General features: G+C 42.2%; 1 protein-coding gene across 1 annotated transcript in view; it reads right to left on the minus strand.

Moving 5' to 3' along the window:
- Window positions 1-3,395: 3,395 nt before the first annotated feature.
- LOC129370554 (uncharacterized) overlaps window positions 3,396-19,944 on the minus strand; it is a 113,604-nt gene continuing 97,055 nt past the window's right edge. Inside the window, 7 exon segments of the mRNA XM_055046616.1 lie at window positions 3,396-4,041; window positions 4,253-5,162; window positions 5,945-6,159; window positions 6,424-6,566; window positions 11,516-11,730; window positions 16,954-17,227; window positions 18,751-18,929. Of these exon segments, the coding sequence (XP_054902591.1) occupies window positions 4,319-5,162; window positions 5,945-6,159; window positions 6,424-6,566; window positions 11,516-11,730; window positions 16,954-17,227; window positions 18,751-18,929 (1,870 nt within the window). The 3' untranslated portion in view covers window positions 3,396-4,041; window positions 4,253-4,318.

The raw sequence follows: 19,944 nt of genomic DNA on the forward strand, positions 1-19,944 counted from the left end.
GTGTGAGCATTGTGCCAGGCATTTTGAGCTAAAACAGGGGGCATTGATGTCCAGCCTGCTGACGAAGCGAAGACTGCCAGTAACTTCTCCGTTCCAAAAGGCAAGGCTCCAGCCAACGCGAGCCCAGCATCCTCACACATAACGACTGTTTGAGTCTGGCTACGGCGGAGAGGCTTTAACAGACTGGCCGTGGAGAGGGGACCTGCTGAACGTCTGATAAGTCTCATTTGAAACAGGATGGCAGTCTCCTCAGTTTTGATTGCAGGAATTGTAAATATCATCAACAGGCTCTGTTGTGAAGCTGATCTAAATTAATACGTTGTGGCTGTCCAAACAATGACGACAGTCTAAGTTAGGCGTGATTCAATGATGCCCTCAAGTGGCCCGAGCGCAGCAGCTGCATCAGATGCGGCAGAGAGCAGAGGCCTCTGAGATTGCCTTTGTGTTAAGCTCTGAATCAATTCATAATACCTGGCTGGGAATATTCATTATCACAACCTGCCGCCTGCATCTTGCTGTGTGCCAGATGAAGGGTGGAGAAGAGGAGGTGGCATGCCCTGCTTTTGATAGAAAGTATATCAGCAGACATCTGCCTGCTTTAAAGCTTAGCTATTGTTAAAGTCCACTAACATACACTGTCTGGCTACTTCACCTGTTCAATCGATACCTCACAGCAAAGGGAAATAATCAGAACGCAAGATAGCTCCTTAATCTATTTACCTAACTAGATGTGATGAAGACAACTAACTAAACCTCAGAAAGAGCAAGAAAGTGACTTTGAAGGCGGCATGCTTCAGTGCCAAAGAGGCTGGTATAATCTGCTGAGGTTTTCATCCAGAAATGGTTTGAAAAGCGATATTTTGTTTTCAGATGGTCCAAAGCCAATAGTAGTTCATACTAAAGGTTTTCTGAATATCATCTCTAAAAACACAACGTGTTGAACCAGCATAAGCTTTGCCTGGTCTGACAAGTTTTGACTATAGTCAGAATTTGATATAAAAAATATATATATGAATGAAAGTTTATATCAAGGTGCTGCCTTTGGTGTACTTACATTGACACACATTAGGTCTCTTAGTACTAAATGAACATCAGGTAAACGCCACGTGTTCATCTTGAGGACCGAACACCATAATTATCCAATAACTTAAAACTGGTTTCTTTAACACGTCAATAGGATTAGGCATGATTAATCGTCAGGTAACTCCAGTAACCTCAACAATGAAACACAGCACCTTCGAGAGGTATCGAATGAGAAATGATCACAGATAAGCAGCTGTGTGTTTCTGTCATCACAATACGGAGCAGGATATCTGAGGAATATTTCTGTCACAGTGTTGATCTACGCCACCAAAAGCGGTTCTTAAATCAAACGTGGGTCAAAGCTGGCACTAATGAAGTGGCAGTTGAGTGTAACTCTGCAATATGCACGTCATGGCTTTGCCGTGTTTCACTAATGTGTCCCATATGAAAAAGTTCCTTGCTTAATTATCTGGCAACATGGCTGCTTGTGCGTCTGTGAGACAAAGTAACTGCGTCAACCACTGTGTTGGTTACCGTTACATCTCTAAAGAACACGGTACAATGGTGAAGCTCGATGCTGTATGTCAATTACCTTGACAGATGCTCAACTACATTTATGTGTTTTTTTTCACTCACCACTTCAAGAGTCTGTCACAATGAGGCACATTCACACAGTCTGACAGCACTTCATAGCTTCCACAGCTTTTTTCCATTTTACACACAATGAAATAAATGGTTGGATGAGGTGAAGCAGCGGCTAAATCACTGGACTACCAAATGGAAGGCAAGCGCTGAACTTGTGATGCACTATATGGACTCTAAGACATTTAAGAACCAACCTGGACGCTTTGACATAATATTGTGTGAAGAAGTCATCAGCAGTTTGTACTTTATGCACACCAGACTAAGTTACAGTGAAGTAAAAAAGTGAGAAACTGCAACATTTAGTTTGTTAATTTTCACTGAACAGCTGGCGCTGTCATTTTACAAATTGAATCCCGAGAACTGAGAGACTGTAAGAGTGAGTGATCAGGACAGTGAAGATGACTTGTCTGTTTCTGGGGAGATAAGAGGATATCTGTGTGAGCCAGAATATAACACAGGATATTGGCTGATTGGAGAAAAACAACAAAACAGAACACAGAGAAAAATGGGCACCGCTTGTGTGTGTGAAACTCTCAGACAGAGCGAGAGAGAGAGAGAGAGAGAGAGAGAGAGAGAGCCCCATGAACCTGCTAGCTCAGATGTGACAGCCATATATCAAATCTTCACTGCAATTGTTGTCACGAATGGGACTTGACAAGAACACAACTCCGCCGTCTTTCCAGCAGGGAAGAGGGGATGCTTTATTGTCAGTTTGTATTACGAAGAGTTTCCTACACTCATAAATTTCGCTAGTTTAATTAACTTTTATGGCGGGGGGGGAGTAAAAACATGTAAAAGTCTCTCTCAGCCACTGGAATGAGGTGACAGCTGTATTTATCAAGATGACTGTCAGTCAATTGTAACAATAAAAAATCCTGATGGAGCGGTTCCTAAATATAAACATATTAGAAATGATCAAAGTATCAGAAAGAGGTGAGACACATAATAAGAGGATTTTTTTTTCATCACCTACCCATCCATTTTCTACACCTGGTCATTGTTGTAGGGTCACAGTGATGTCAGTACTTTTCTCCAGCCGTCATTGGGAGAGTGGTGGAGTAACAGCCTCGACAGGACACTCGTCCTTTACAGAGCAACATGAAGGCATTAGACAACAATGGTGCACGCCCACTCTCATACTTAAGGACAATTTAGAGAGACCAATTAACTGAACAGCCACGTTTTCAGACTGTCCAGGAGGACTGAATGCTGCAAGTCAACGACAAGATGCAATTTGCTGAGTTTCCTTAGACAGAAAACTTTTTGGAACCAAACGTAATGCACTGTTAGCGAGGTAGGGGAAAATTGAATGTATGTGTGACTTTATTTTGGTAAAGTGCCTATTTTGGGTTGGCATTATATAAATAAACTGAACTGTCTGTGTAATTACGACAACACACACACACACACACACACACACACACACACACACACACACACACACGCACACACACACACACGGGTGGAAACAGAAAGCAAACTACATGCAGACAGACGTCTGGACCGTCTTGTTGCTCTTCCTGTCCCAATGTGCAGCCCTGATCTTCTACATTGCTCCTGATCATTTCTTTCTTACATATCTTTGTCACTCACTGCTCATATTGGGCATATTTTTTCACACTGTTAGATTTAGGTAGTGTGACATTTTACATAGGTTGATTAACAACATTGATCAAAAAAAAAAAATGACACAAATTTCGTTATGCTTATATATATTAAAAAAGGAATACTGACACCAAGAACTTTATTTGAAGTTGAAGTGAATATAAAATAACAGAAAGATTATAAAAGCAAGCTGTCTCAGAAAAGCAAGTGCATAACAAGGTGGATAAGTAATACTTATTAAATGTTACAGTGGATGTCACAGAAAATTCACTGACAGAGTACTAAGATCATGCAGCACAATCATACGGCAGTTTCCATTTAACATGAGCTTTTGTCTCTTGACATCAAATAAATACTGACTAAGCAGAAAGCCTGAGCTGTTGTCTCCTGACAAGTGGCATCCTGGCAACATAATTACAAGAACCACGTTTTTTATGTTTTCCACACAAACTTTCCTTTGACACTTTTTTTCAAAAATACATCAAGGTCTCTGCTGAAAGACAGAAGAAAGATCTGTGGCAGCTACACATGCCCAGAAGCTAAAACCTGACAGATCCATACCTGATTGATATTTCTAGTCAGAACAATTTGACCTGAAATTCTAAAGGAGGCTCTTTTTTTTTTTTTTTTCTAGAGTGCTGAGCCCCAACTGGTGTCCATCCCCCTCTCCCTCCCCATTGCTATCACATTGATTGAGTCCATTGAAGGTCTAGTACTGACTAAATGGTGCAGTCTCCTTCAACTCATGGTACCCCTGGTGGTTTGGCTCTGTAAAGAAACAGAGAGGTCAGTTAGGGCAAAGAAGTACCACAAATCCATCTCGTCTGCATGTGCCGGAAATGTTAAAGAAATACTACAGGACTTTCTGTTTTACACAAAAAGGCAACGGAGTTAAAAAATCAAATAAAATAAAATGAAAAAATTAAATAAAGAAACCATTTCTTTTTAATTAATTGTTTACAGTTTGAGCTGCTCTCACCTATGTTTAATCTCCTGACACAACAATGTGAGAAGCAGCATGTAAGCAGCAGTAGCATTCTGGAGATTACTTAATGATTTTCTGCACGTCCCAGATGATGAAAATGAAAATAGATGCTAAAAGTATACGTTTGAGTGTATAGATAAGTGTTGTGGTACCCAGGCTCATATTTTCTTCCATTAGGGGCTTCTTCTCACTGCAGTTCACCACTCTTCCCTGAGCCGCTCCCAGAATAGTCATGATGTCCACCAAGTTGAGCTTTCCTTCCTCCTTGGCCTCCCCTATTTCTTCTGCGAGCTCCATCGCGGCTTCTTCGCGTTCCTCTATTTCTTCCTGCGTCAGCATAGCGTTCAAGCCCTGCCCGGCTGTTGCGCTGCCCACTTGAGGCGGTGCAAGAGAGCACAGAGCTCTCACCTGCCCGTAGGACTTCAGGTGAGCTACGTTAGCACGCAAAAACAGCAAGAGAACGTTGAGGTCATTCAGTGGGCAGCCGAGTCGTTGGCGGTTGATGAGATCCAGGGCTGGGAGGACCTCATACACAGAGATGAAGCTAGTGTCCCAAACAAAGAGTCGAATAATGCTGAAAAGGACGATGGGTCCCAGCAGGAGGTAGATTGCTCCGTTGACCACACTGATCACCTGAAAGACCAGCTGCCCAATCATCTTGCACTGAACCAGTTCAGGAATCCAGTTCTGATCCCGCAGCACGCCTGTGCGAACAAAGCAGTTGAACTCATCCTGCAGTAGGGCCGAAAGGTGGAAGTACGCAAGATACAGGCATGCAGAGGTCATAAAGGTCAGGAGGAGGAAGCCCCGCAAAAACAGCATGCTGACGAGGAAGTAAGAATTTTGCTTGCACTGCATGTATCTCTCCAGCAGGGGGTACTCAAAGTATCTCTTCCGCTTGGCTCTGGAAATAGACAAGAAGAAGAAAGTCAAGAAGACTTTGGTGTTTTTCTCAAACACGATCACAGTCCTCAAGACGCTACATGTTGCTGGATTGGACGTCACATGACTATCGTGTGAAACACATCATGAGTCAGGAATATCGATGGTCGATAAAAGGACAAAATCAAACAAAGAGTCAGAGAAAGGGACGTTTTTGTATTAAACACTACGACTACCAGATAACAAGGTCCAAGTGTATCACATTTCAAAGTCGAGTAAAAATATGTAATTGAAGAAAAATGTAGCAAGGACGTGGCAATTAATTGAGTCATGGCAGCTTAACTTGGACAACCTCAGCATGTAGATGCTGATACTTAATATTTAACGACATGCAAACTATGTCTCCAACAGCGACAATTATGTCAAATTAAAAGAACTGTCCAATGTAAAAGAGAAATGTGTTTAGTCCTCTCTTGGCAGAACTGATGGAAACCAGACTATTTATAGATTTACATAATGGGAGAATACATACTTTATGCATCAAATTGATATTCTTGGCCACAGTTTCCTCAACAGCTTCTCTGCAGTATGTTTTTTCTTTTCTTTTTTATTGTCTCGGTATGTTTTTCTACCACTGTGATGAAAATTAAATTTTCTGGAATCATTAGGATTCCGGAGGGGTGAATGAATACCCAGGAGGTTGTGCTCGTCACCATAAGCAAGACCACAGAGCCATGTAGAATTTGACAGGCCAATATAAAATAACAAATGTTTGTGCCATGAGCAGAGCCAGAGAAGTCGTACCTTTGAAGCTCAGCCTGAAATGTGAGCGGGTTTCTCGTATTCTGCCGCATATCCAGAATGCTTTGGGCCAGTCGGACTGATCGGTTGTAAGACTTGTCAAGTTCATCTATTATGAAGAGGAGGTCTGAGCCCAGTGTGGGCGTGACAAGCTGGCGCCAGATGAGAGCCGGCAGGTACATCAGGATGGCCATGGCCAACAGGGAGTACGGAAACATCTGAAACGACGACGAGAGAAAGATGACAGAAGTGGGCCAAGGAAGCAATAAAGAGGCAGGAACAAGTTCAAACAAACCAGAACTTGAACTTTCTGTTGCGTTTGCAAATGAGGTCCTCATTAAAAATGTATGGTGACATTTTCAGCTGAAGTTGTTTTGCAAGAAAAAAGAAAAAGGCTTCAGCGTATTACTGTTTGGAGTCTATCAGTCAAGGTAAATGGGTGAAGCAAGTCAAGGGAACCCAGTCAAACGCTTTCCACTCACTTTGTGCACCCAGAGAGAGCGCTCCTCAAAGTTCCCGTCGCCGTCAAACTCGTGATGCATGAGAGAATCCCAGCAGTACGTGTCGACATAGCCGGCCTGCTTGACTGTGAAATTGCTGGGAGGGAAGCAGCTGATTTGAGGCCCTGCGAAATAAACAAATCAGAGCTGCAATTTGAGCTGCAAACGTGAGGAGTAGCTCTACAACTTTCACTTGATCATGGCGCGTCGGCGCGCCTGTGAGCCGTCTCCCTGCACTCCAAATCTCCACATAAAAACTGACAGATAGCAGCGCTGGAGGTTCATTACCAAACACAGAGATCTGAGCTTGTTTTTGCCCTTTTCCCTTCGGTGATACAGATTTTCAGCAGAGAAATCACATGTTTCCAAATGGCAACCTGACATTTAAAAACCGTGGATGACTCCTTTCTAAGTTTGTTGCTTCTGCAGCCTTATATTTAGTTCACCTAGATATTACCGCATGTGGTTCAACCACTTGAATCCATTCTACACCAATCTGTCATTTACCATGGCTGCTCCACCCTCTAACAGTATGCTGAGGTGGGGCACACCCTTGGTGTGTCCCACCCAGTTTCAGAGTGATGGGAGAGAGACTTTTTTTAATTTATTTTTTATTTTAGCCTCGCCTTCCATTGGCCAGCTCTGGAAGTAAAAACTCACAGCCACTAATTTACTGAGAGGGTGTGATTCACGCTACAAGCCGACCTTATTATAGATCACAGCTACATGTTTCCATATGCTCTTATCATATGTGTGTGTTCTTAGTCAGCTGAAACTAAATCCACTTTACTGGTGGGGATGTCTGTAGTTAAGATGGTGGTTCATTATTTTTAAACTTGAAACCTGACTCAAAAGCTCAACACAAAAGTGAAGTGGACAATAACAATTGTGATAGAACGTGTTAAGATATTTTTATCTGGTCCATGCAAGCTAAATTGCATGGACCATGCAAGCTAAATTCAGGAACTTTCATGGCCTTTCACAAACTTTTATGAAAGTTGTCGTTTCTGTGAGGCAAAGGCTTGTAGATGTCATCCACAAACGGCTGGAAAGAAAAACTGTTTTGTGGGTGGTGTGAGCACCTCGCATACAGAGAGGCTTTTAGTTCTCAGCATGGCTGTCTGCGAGTCCCTGTCTCTCCCCCTGTCCTCCCCGTAACGTTTCCTGTCTCGTTGCAGTGAATTAAGGCCACCATTATTTTATTACAATTGATTTCAAATATTTTATATATATATGTATGTTGAGATTTATCTACAGGATATTTAAAGGCTCTATTTCAGGGTTTCCCAGGGCCCACTGTCCTGCAGTAGGTGCCACATACCTGACTTAAACTAATGGATTTTTTTTTGTTTTTTTTTTTTGCTTCTGAAGGATTCGGTGGGGTGCTGATGGGGGTTATGCAATCATTTGCATCAGTTATGCTGTAACAGAAAAAAAGCTCCAAAACATAAAGGGCCGTGGGCCCCCGGGGGCCGGGGTTCAGACGCACTGCCTTGAGGCACGGATGCGGCGTGCTGGAGAATGCTGAATCTGTTTGCAGGGTTTCACCAAGAGGTCTCTGTGTGTACGTGGGATCAGACACTCCTCTGGTGTCACCTCGTCTCATGAGCGATCCTTGTTTCTGAAACCCACTGAGAAAACACGTCACATAAAGAATTTTTTGTCAGAGTGTTTCTGAAACAAAAGTGAGGCAAAGCCAAAAAAGAAAGAAAAAAAAGTTAGACATATAATGAGCTCTTTGTCATTGATTTTCCTTTGCTTCCCTTTTCTACCAAAGGTTTTAAGTCTACGACTTCTGTGGCGTTTTTCAATGTTCTGGAGTTGTTTTAAGGTGGCGGACAGCTTTGATCTTTGCCCCGACTCGACTCGCCGCTCGATTCAGCATCTCAATCTACATCAAGGCAGATGATGCACAACGGCTACGATGCCGTCTGATCACGAAGAGAAATTCTGAACGGACTTTGAAAAGGTTGCGAAAAATGAAAAGAGAATGAAAATCAGACGTGTTTTAATCTACCGATTTGGAGCAAATCGACAAGGCAAAGTGTGGTTTCATCAGATGCCGACGCCATGCCTGGCTGCGATAAACAGGAAGCAGAGGTTGGAAGCTAGCATGGAGTACACATCTCAGAGAAATGGGGAGATGTTTGCAAGATTGTGTTGCTATTGGACCGATTGTAGCTGTCCTGTCTTGTCAACTGTTTGTGAAGTTATGTGCTGTCTGATTGCGAAAATTGCTAGGTTAAAGTTTGCTACTCTTAGCATGACTTATTTGGCAACTACGCTTTCATCTCTCATTTAGTATGTTAGCTTTTTTTTGGAAAAGCGAAAAACCACCTTGAGCAAATATAAAATCTTTTTTGCGAAGTCCACTCAAGTTTTGCTGTTTACATCAACCTTTTCTAATGTAATATTTCAAAATACGAATGAAAAAAAGTTGAGTGAAACATGGCTATGTACTGGTGGACTACATGTGTGACAACAACAACAACAAAAAAGTGCATAAAAACCCCAAACATGGGAGATTTAAATGGAAAGACATACATATAACCACATAGAATGGATTTGGAAGTACTAAAACAAGTAAACAGAGCAATTCATTTTGCAATAAAGTCTGGAGTTTACATGGCCGATCAATGTGCAAAGGTGGAATTACAGCAATTATCACTTGTCTGCCATCTGCTTGCTGGTTTTTGTGTCACTTCCGTGTCCAAGGTGCAAACCGAGGCAAATCCCACGAATGTCCTCGTTCACTCAGAGCGCCATCAGATCAGCTCGATTCAAATGAATCTAATGTCTGCAGTGACGTCTACCGTCTGAACCTGCTGAGCATGTGGGTCATGCAGCCGTCGTGAGAGGAGACGTCAGCCATTGTCTCAAATGTCAACCTGACTATCGAGCCTCGGCGGAACGGCGACGAACACGAGGAGAAACGCGGCGCAGGCCCTTGCACCCGAGCCCAGCTTGCTGTGCTTTGTTTGTCTTTGTAGAGCAGACGTTCTGCGCTTGCAGACATGGCTCTGTGCACTCGTAATTCATGCAGGAGCATCTGTTTTCACGTGCTCGGCTTTTACCAGTAATTAAATACCATAATGCCGCCACACGGATGGCGCAACCCTGCAAGTGTTACCCCGACGACACTCTCCGCGCACAGTTGCTAGGTGATTCATGTGTGAAACTCTCCAAAAACGAAAGGCAGGAGTTAACACTATTAATCCTCAAGGAAGTAAACCAACAACTTGCAGGGAATCATTTTTCTTTTCTCCTGTTTTTTTTTTTTTTGTTTTTTTTTTTTTTGCTTGTGACTGCATGGGCAGACATGAGTTACCAAATCAGCCTTGGCAAAAAGTAGATACACAAATAACCACTTGTTAGTGGAAATCTTGGAAAATCCTTCAACCTCTGCCTTTTTGGCGACGGAGCAGAAGCTGGTGCCGTTGCTGCTCCTCCGTCTCCCAATCCCCAATTAACGCTGGCAGATCCCCGCCACATTTGTGCCTTGAACGAGATTTCTTGGCTGAGAGTGCAGGTGCAAGTAAACCCGACTTCTCCGCGGCAGAGCAATCAAGCCCTGTTGTGAAATTGTCAAACCAGGCGGCCGGGATCCATGAGATGAGCCCGACGCTCCGACTCCCCCCCCTCCCCCACCCGCTGCTGGTTGATCAACATATCCGCTCATTTGACTCAAATAGAGAGGAGCCGCCACACAAGAACTTTGCCTTGTAATTACAGTTTGCCCGTCTCAGTAAACGCGGCTCTCAATCATCCCCTGTGGTAATTAGCATGAGGAGCATCAGTGCTGATTGCAGGCCAGCTCTGAAGGGAAGACATTCTGTTCAAAGTCATGAGAGTCAGTCTCCTCACTCTCTCCCTCCTGTTAGAATGACTGTAGACACTGTGGTCATGAGATTTTCCATTCTGGATATATATATATATATATATATATATATATATATATATATATATATATATATATATATATATATATATATATATATATATATATATATATATATTTAAGATTGGCTGAAAACCTTTTAGATGACAAATGAAACGGCAGAAAAATCAATCAACTCCCCAGTGGAGTTTCTCTTTCAGGGACTTTGTTTGGCTGCTGCTGCCATTTGCAGGAGAAAAATCATCATTTAACTTACTTCTGAACCCCCCCCCCCCCCAAAAAAAATAAATAAAATGCGTTCAGGTTAACTGCTGCAGCAGAGATCATTGCGGTTTTAGTTTGTGCCGAAGCCCCAGTAAGCAAGAGCAGCAACGCTGCTGCATCTGGGAAGCTCGTACAAACGAGACGCGGTGCATTCAAATTCCCCCCGCAGCCCGTGTTTACGTTCAGTCTCACGGACTTCCACTCTGTTGATTCCAAACAATTTTGAGTCGAGCTAATTGGAACGCATCAATCTTTATTCTAATGTTCCTGAAACGTTTGACTAAATTTAGTTAGCAAGTAAGAAATAAGCAACTTCATGCATGAGCACATTCAAATTAACTCTCCCTTCATATAAGCTGTCGAACGAGGTTGTTGTTTGTTTGTTTTTTTATTTTTTATTATTTAGCCATTTCTGTGAGCAAAAGAACAGGAGAGAATTAACCCTGGCCTTTAATAAGCTGTTAAAGGCCGGGGTGAAAATCCTGTACAATTAATGTGCGAATATATATCTTTTTTATATACATAAAATATAATAATTGAAAAAGAACTCATTTGTGTGAGAGCTGCGCTGAACTGTGATCATGAATTTATCATTTTACTCTGGGCTGAATGAATTCAGAAGTAGTTCTCGTTGAGGGCGAACTGGCACAACGTTGTTCAGGACTGAGGACAACATTATTAATATGCAGAAAATTATAATATTGCTTAAAAAGAGCAAACAAACAAAAGAAAAAAAAACCCACCACTGTGGAACACAAAGCCAAGCTCTTATTGCAGGGTACAATAAAGGGCAAAAGCAAATGGAAAACAAAGCAAATATCCTGCCACTGTATTATTCAAAAAAAGAAAAAGAAAAAACAACAACCAAAAAAAAAAATAGAAATAAAACAGCTTAGAGGCAGAACTGCTCACCCAGGGAGATCTCGCGGGCGAAGGCCATGCAAACCAGCATTAGTGGGAGGCCCACAGACACATACTTGATGACCTTGTCCAGAGGAAGCTCCAGTTCCAGGTGGTTGATCCTGTATATCCCAGAGCCGTCCTGCAGCAGGGCATCTGATAGCATGGCCTTGGCCGCTGCCTGGGCGATTGACATTCTGGATACCTACCCGGTGATAACAGAGACGCTTATTTTTCAGGACAGTAAAGGAGGAGAGGGAGACGGCTGAAGAGTTCAACTGTGCATAAAAAAAATATAAATAAATAAATAAATGATAATAATGAAAAAAAAAAGTCCAGCTCGTGACCTTCAACACGTCCCTCCCACTGCGTTGTCGGTTATTGATAAAATGGAATACAATAACACGGAAATGTCATTGGGTCTCGTAGGCTTTTTAAAAATAAATAAAGAAAAAAATAAAGAAAAACAACAACAACAAAAAATAAGCTTCAACGAGTAATGAAACCTTTAAGTTCCTTACTTTTAGTTTTCCAGTCTTTTTCCCCTGATATCCGTTGTTTGTGGAGCCACTGTGTCCCTCTTGAGGCCAGCGTGGGGTTGGAAAGCTCCTTAAGTATTCAGGGAGTGCCTTGGTAAATGAGGGGTTGGATCTGGGCTGGACCGGGCCGAGCCGGGTCTGGCTCTAATTACAGAGTGGACATCTGGGAGCGTACATGTGCCCAGATGGCACTGACAGCAGCAGACCTCCAGTACTCAACAGTGGGCCTTGAGGCAGCCTGCGTGCGTGTGTGTGTGGGGTTGTGTGTGTGTGTGTGTGTGTGTGTGTGTGTGTGTGTGTGTGTGTGTGTGTGTGTGTGTGTGTGTGTGTGTGTGTGTGTGTGTGTTTGTGGCTCTGCTGTGGTTGGGCTGTGAAGCATGCTGGCTGTGGCCCACTTCAAACAAGTGAACCTTCGCCAGTGGCTTTTCCAGCCTCTGTCATTCTGATGCTATTTTTTTCCTGCACTTCGGCCTCTGAGCTACTGCTGAGACGCCGCGGCGTGCAGGCAGGCATGGTTCTGACTGCATGCATTAAGAGGGAATCAAACATGGAGCCCGCGTTCTGTTCAAGGGGTTCTGACGTACGGGGAACACTGGCGACTGAAAAGATACTTTATGCTCACATGTCAGCGCTGCTGAAGGGCTGGAGCAGTTTCTTTCCAAAACTCTGAAGAAAAAAAAACGTTTTTAGATCATCATTTCATGGCGGCTCTTCTGATCATGTTCTCTCTCAGACTGGAGAAAATGTTTAACTGGAGTCGGCAGTTGACTCCGATCCCTGGCTTCTTTGAGTTTAGGAGATATATATTTTAATAGGCTGAGGAAACGGTTACGAAATAGTACAAAAATGAAAGAGTGTCTGTGTTGGCACACACTCGTTTCTTCCCTGTTTATTCGATTGGACAGGTAAAGATGCTACAAGTTGCTTCCCGTTATCACTGCTTCCTGTATTTCATTAAACTGTTTTGAACATAATCTGTATAGGCAGTGCATATATATCGCACAGATCCTCCCTGGTACTCTGACTTCTTCCCACAGTCAAACAAAATGCACGTCAGGATGATTAGTATCTGTAAATTGCGGTTCAGAGAGAATGCGAACATGGTTTTGTGTCCAACACAGCCCAGTTAAAGCCCAGTTAAAGCTACCAATGACTCAACTGTTCAAACTTCATTCCAGCTTCACCTTTGGATAGTCTGTCTATTCTTTGGCAGAAACAAGCCATGGAGCGTATTGTGTAACAATGTTTAACTGCGTAAATTATGTTTATTTTGTTATTTGGAGTTTTCATACTCATTAAGCTACAGTTAGTCTAGATGCTAAAGGTCCTGCATCCCAGAACAGCAATGCTAATAAGTCATTTAGATTGTTTAGGGCCCTTATTACTTGCCTCCTAATTCAGTCAAATACTAAATACTTCCTCAAAAGAAAGTTCTGTCTTTTGAATTGTGAAATAATATTTGGAATAGATATAAAGTCTATCAGCTGGTCTAAACCAGCTGGAATTCATTCAGTGTGAACTTGTCAAGCAGACAATAAGAGATAAGAGATGCGCATTATTGCATCTCTTATTAGTCATTGGCTCTATATCTAGTTACTCTGGTTTTACATTTAAAAACGGGCGATTGTGGTAGAGTAGGAGTAGAGTGACCGGAAGGTTGTAGGTTCGATTCCAGCTTCCTGCAGCTTTTTGCAGACAGTAGGCTGACAGAGATGGGGGAAGACATGCGGCAAAATTCGTCAGGCCCGGGAGTCGCACCCACAACAGCCGCATCGAGGACTCAAGGCCTGCAAATGTAGGTTGCACTGTCCCCTACGCCACGACCACCCGCCTACGTTTTATCACTAGTTTACTTGACTGAGCATTTGAATTCTTTCGTTTACGGCATTCAATATTGGAGAGACGTATCGGTGTTTATTCTGAACATGCGCAGTATCTCACCGTTCAAAGAACACTGGCGCTGGACTTACGTATGTCTTTATATATTATTTTAAAACATGCTTTTAAAGAGGATACATGAGACTAAACTATTTGGATTGTTTTTCTGGTGCTTGATAATTTTTTAGTTTTACTAATAATCGTCCTGAGCAATTATTTACAGTTACTCATAGCCAAACCTGGACTCCTATTGTATCATATATTTGTACTCATTCTTTTTACTTCATATCTACGGACTAGTAAGGAATTCTACCAGAGCCTAGCATCCCAAAGTCAACGCACCTAAACCAAAATCAATTCATTCATGCTTTTCTTCAAGGGGATTATTACCAAAATACACTTCAGATGCATCAGTAACATTAACACTGTGACCAGCTTAAAAACGCTGCTTTTATGTTACAAAAGTTGAATTTAAAATTCTCATTGATTGCCCACTAATTACTTTCAAGGTAAACTGTTTGCATTAATAAAGGGAACTATTAATGCAAATAACCAGCAAAAACCTTTTTTGGTTTTCAGTACAGTAGCAGGATGCAGGTGTGATGTTAAACATGAGCAAAGAATGCAGAAGCAAAATTTCAGAGAGCTGCGGTTTTAAAGCGGCGCCAGCTGACTCGACGAGTGGGTGTGTTCCTGTGTGTTAGATTACAGGTTTGAGGAAGAGCCAGTAGGTGGGAAGCTATATAAAGCATGTCACAAAGAGCTGAGGCAGGTAAGGTAGGCAATGCACTGTGGGAAATTCAGACACAGGAAAAAGCAAGAAAACCCCCAAAATTAAGTTTGTTTTTTTTGTTCTTTTCTTTATACCAGGTTTGTAAAATTAACCTGAGAACAGAAAAATTACTTATTCAAGAAAAGTCAACATTTTCCACTCATTCCAATGAAATCTTGGGCTGCTGTTTTTTATGTTTTTATTATTATTATTTTTAATTTTATGTCTTAAAACCCGACACCGTTGGCACAGTCGCCATGATGCAAGAAATCTGTCACGATGGACTCGCGTCTTATCCAGGTTGTACCTCACCTCCTACTCGGTGACCGCTGGAAATAGAAGCCGTTCTTATGACCCGAATTGAAACATCCAGGGCTAAAAAACAAGCAGACCATGTATTTTCATTCAACTGCTGGCTGCATGTCAGCCCAGATCATCAGGCCTCCACCACCACGGTGTCGTGTTGTACAAGGTGATACATTATGAACTTTATTTGGTTTTCTCCAAACTGTGTTCTCTAGGTCAATCAGAGCCAACATCATAAAAAAAAAAACAGTGCCGATTTCTCATGGCGTTGCCGTGTTTGACGCGTGTGCGATTTTCTTCGGCCGAAAATAGATGTGAGGAAATGCAAATGGCCACGTCGGATTTACACGTTTTAATTATTAAAACTGATCTATTGAAACACAATAGATTTTGACAACAAAGTGTACAAATGAAATAGAAATATTCCCCTAGTTGCTCTGGAAGATCCATTAAAAAAGGCGATCAAGAAAAGAACATTAATGAGCAAAGTACTTCACAATGAACTATCAGAACATTCAATACAGAATGAGTTTTTTTGTGTGTATGTGTGTGTGTGGTTTTTTTCTGTGTTGAACATTTTTCACATTAGAAATGACTGATTTTGTTTGTGTTCTGGACGAAAGAACCCTCCAAAGAATTGAACGTGATCCCCAGTTTTCTCGAAACGCCATTCTCTGTTTTGCTTGTTTTCTTTTGCTAAAAATGTCACTCGGCTTCGAAGTTTCCAGCTATGGGATTTCTGCTGTCACAAGAAGTCCGTAGCGACGCGACGAATCCAGCAAGGTAATAAAAAATACACAGGCCGTTATTTCTGAGAGTCCACGGCTGGATTCGAGTACATATGTACATGGCGGCCGCTTCTTTTGAGTCAGAAGCTGTCACCTTTGCTCAAGTTACTCTTTGAGGGCACACACGCAGGCAGACACACAAATAGAACTGAATAAATATGCCAACCTCCCAACATCAGGATGCAAACAGGAAAAAATCCAATTTACATACTGTATGAGCAGCCGGTACACACTGGTGTACAACTGTTTGTTTGTTTTTTCCTCCTCCCGTGTGTGTTATTTATTTATTTTTTTATTTTTTTTGGCTCACAGAAAAAGAAACTATAAATTGAGCGAGTTTTAAAACGTCATGCTGAAAATGCGGATTTGCTGCAGCGTCGGTTTGGGGGTCATGCCTGTGAGGAAGAGGCTCTGTTCAACCTGAGAACCTCGGAGTCGTTTTTAAACGCGCCAGCCGTGTCCCAGCGGCGAAAGCTCACTTCTGCGGATGTTTTGGAAGGCAAAACGCAACCTTCCCCCCTCAAGCCCCACCCTGCACCTGTTTTAGAAAATAAGGCGACACATTTCGCTGCTAAATCAAACCACCACTTCCTGTCGGTAAAAACAAGGTTAAGAAAAAAAAAAAACCCAAAACATTCTGCAGCCCTTTTTTTTTTTTTTTTTTTGTTTTAGGAACTTCAGGTGCCAAAATATTACATTCAGTTTAATATCTGTTCCCGCAAACCATCAAAAATTCTTCCTGTGCAGAGTTTAAGATTTCTGATGCATGGAAACTACTCCTTGTTGTTTTGTGCAGCATTCTCTTAATTTTTTTGTAATTTTTTTTTTATTTTTATTTTTCAAAATATCCCCAAAATGTATTAAACAGCGATTGTTTTTTTCTTTTCCAGAACTAACCCAAGCTGTGAAGTCCAAAAATGCGCTACCATCCGAATATCCCAGCGGCTCACTGAATGATGACATACAACGATGACGATGCAACAACACAAATTTGTCAGTGAGCTAAACGATCGGGACGTTTTGTCTGCGGTGAAGATGCCATGTGGTCTTAAAGAAGCAGGAGTTGTTCGGCATTAGAGCCAGGCCGGCGTGGTGTGAAATGGGCTCGCATTGAGCTGACGGCTGGGGGTCAAAGTTCACGCTGCCCTCTCCCTCGTCCTGTCCAGCTACTCCAGCTCGTCTCCCGCATCCATGCTGAGCTCTCTTCGTCCCCCTCCCCTGCCGGGCAGCTGCCGTCCTCTGTCATGTTCCTCCTCCCCTTCTTCGTCCTCCTCTTCTTCTTCTTCATCCATGCCTTCCTCTTCTTCCTCCTCCTCCTCCTCCTCGTCCTCGTCGTCCTCCGTGCCGTCCATGGAGTCGTCGGCTCCCAGCATGGCCTGCTGCATGGCCAGGGTGGCGGAGTCTGAGGTCAGCGACTGGAGGCCGTCCATGCTGAGCGGGTCTGTGGCACAGGGCAGCGGAGTTAGTCTGGGCATGGAACAGCTGGCCACACAGTTACTGTGACGAGAAAAACGCTTACATATTTCATTATGCTGTTCCTGCAGTTTATTATAATGAGATGTCCAAAGACATGCTGGGCTAAAAAAGTTTGCCGTTTTTTGGGCTACAAGAGCATCAACAAGGGTTGAAATAAAAGAATATATGAAGTAGAAAAAGAATGATAATTTTCATAATAATTTTAAGTACAACTGTATAATTCTATAAAAATAACTAGTGCGGTAATGACATATTAATAATAATAATAAAACAATTCTAAATTGTTAATAGCATGAAAATGTAAGCCAATGTGAGAACAGCAAAAGGAAATATTAACAGTGATAACAAGAGTTATCATTATTTTTATTCTGTTTTATTGTACATAAGATTATCACAGCTGAAGCAATCGATTTTTTAAGTAGTAGCAAAAGAAATATTTTTAGCAAATAAAAAAACAAAAAAAACAAACTAGATAAATGAATACTTCTTTTTTTGTTTGTTTGTTTCAGTAAATCCCACAGAACTGTTGTACTTTTAAATCCGGGATGTGAGAATCTAAAACCAGCCCACATCTAATATGTAAAACACATGAAGAAGACGCTCTAATGAGGTGCAAGACTGGATCAGGTCAGAAATGGCACTAATGGGGAGTTAGTTTGCTTCCTTCCTTGCATTGTTCAGTCTCTATCTGCGTCACCTCAGGTGCCGAGATAACAGGGAATAAATTACAGGCAGCTTAAATCCATATTGCACTCTGGGGACAGTTCCTTTGTCTTTGTCGAGCTGCTCTCTGGAGACTTCCAACTAGTTTTAAAAACATGCTCATCTGATTCCTGAGGGAAAAGTTTTCTCGCTCTCTCTTTTCTTTTGTTTTTAAAAAGATGACAAGCTTTGCCCTTGAAATAAACTCTCACTGAGGTCGCAAAAACTAGCCAACACCGCCATCTAGTGGCCAGAAAGTACACACACGTTAAGTTCACATCCACTCGTGACAAAACGTGTCGACACAAATGGAGTGTGTTGCACACTTGTTAATGTTTTTGTTTGTTTGTCCTGCAGAGCTTTTAAGGAGTTTAGCTGAAATCAATGTCGTCTTGCAGTGGAGACACTGTGATCAACAGCAACTGAAGGTGTTTTCACATTTGACGGCCTGGACGGTGTGGTTTGTCTACCAGACAGTCAGACTCCAGTCATGTTGACGATGAAACATTTGTTACATCTCCAGCTGTGTGTCTTGCTTTCACACTGCACTGTGTCAAACAAAACAAAGTCTTTGAGCGACCAGGTGTTTACCAAGAACCAGTGAAGTAAACGGGACAAAAACCTCTGAGGAAGACGCAGTCTCAGTCTGGATTTGACAATTTCAAATTTTCTCACAACAGTGTGTAAAATAATGCTAAAGACATGAAACAAAATGTGTTTCCATGCTAACATATCTGGCTGTGACTTGTGGATAAGATTTTGGTTTTTGTGAGACTGCCGGCCTACTTTCTGAGTTGTTCACAGTCTGAGATCTGTGCGTCTGTAGTACTCCAGCCACGATAGAGTCTGGCCAGAAGCGCTGTGTGGGGCGGTGCTGGGACTTCATTTTCTTTGCTTTAGGAGCCGGGTCAGGATTACTGGCATCCAACATGGGTTGAAGAATACGGCGCCGGGCATTGATGAACCTTAAAAAAACAAAAAAATGGCAAAAGGATGACGGAAAACCTAACGACGTGGATTGTAATGATCAGCAAACAAAAAACTACTGTACAATTTATTCAATCATTCAAGCACACGAACCATTTCTGGTGACAACAACCTAAAGATATCGACTGCAGTCAGTCTCTGAGATTTTGGTGGACACAATACGTCTTAATGGTTTGAATTTTTGAGAATGTTGAGGTTTGCGGAACAGTTCTCTTTACAACCACTGCATTGGCTCACCATGATATTTTTCCTGCTAGTGTCTTTCACCATGGTGAGAGATGCTGAGTAATTTCTTGAGCAAGCACATGGTGGGTAGATTATGGGAATCTATTGTTCTGGTGCTCAAGGCCTGGATATGTGCTGCCTTGGTCAGCGCTTCGCTGATGTTCTTCAGACCTATTTCTTTGGCCATTGGTAGAATGTGGTCATACCAACCACTACAGCTGTCTGCCAGTGGTATAGCCCACGTCGGGGCTTTGCCTCCAACAATATGTCATTGGAGAAAAATGTGTCCTCTTTATTGTCTGGGAAGACAAAACTAGGCTTTTCAGCAACAAGCACTCCATGTGTGTCTAATGTAAAACATTGTATATACTCTGGAAAGCATCCTGTGTCAAATGTTGAGGATGTTGGAGAACCACAGGTGCTAGGAGTCTGTCCGTAAAAGGCCACTGAGAATCTTGTGAGAGCACGTGTCATCAAATTGTGCAAAAAGTACAATTTACAGGACAACGAATTCACAGCAAACTCTCTCAGAAAGATTATACGTAACAAAAATTCCCTCTCTATGGTTGTTGCTGATGCATCTGCCCCGTCGCATTGTGTTAATATTGACCTGGATGCTCCAAAGCAGTAAACCTTGCAAACTCCAGTTGTTGCTTGGTTCCTCACAGCTGCTGCTTATAATTAGAATCTAAATAAAAGCTAACAAACTTAGCATTCAAGGAGGACCTGAGTTTTTCTTGTTAGAAAAGTTGTCATATTGTATTGCAT

This window comes from Poeciliopsis prolifica, unplaced genomic scaffold (genome assembly GCF_027474105.1).
Source record: "Poeciliopsis prolifica strain line A6 unplaced genomic scaffold, Auburn_PproV2 SCAFFOLD024, whole genome shotgun sequence".
Taxonomy (NCBI): domain Eukaryota; kingdom Metazoa; phylum Chordata; class Actinopteri; order Cyprinodontiformes; family Poeciliidae; genus Poeciliopsis; species Poeciliopsis prolifica.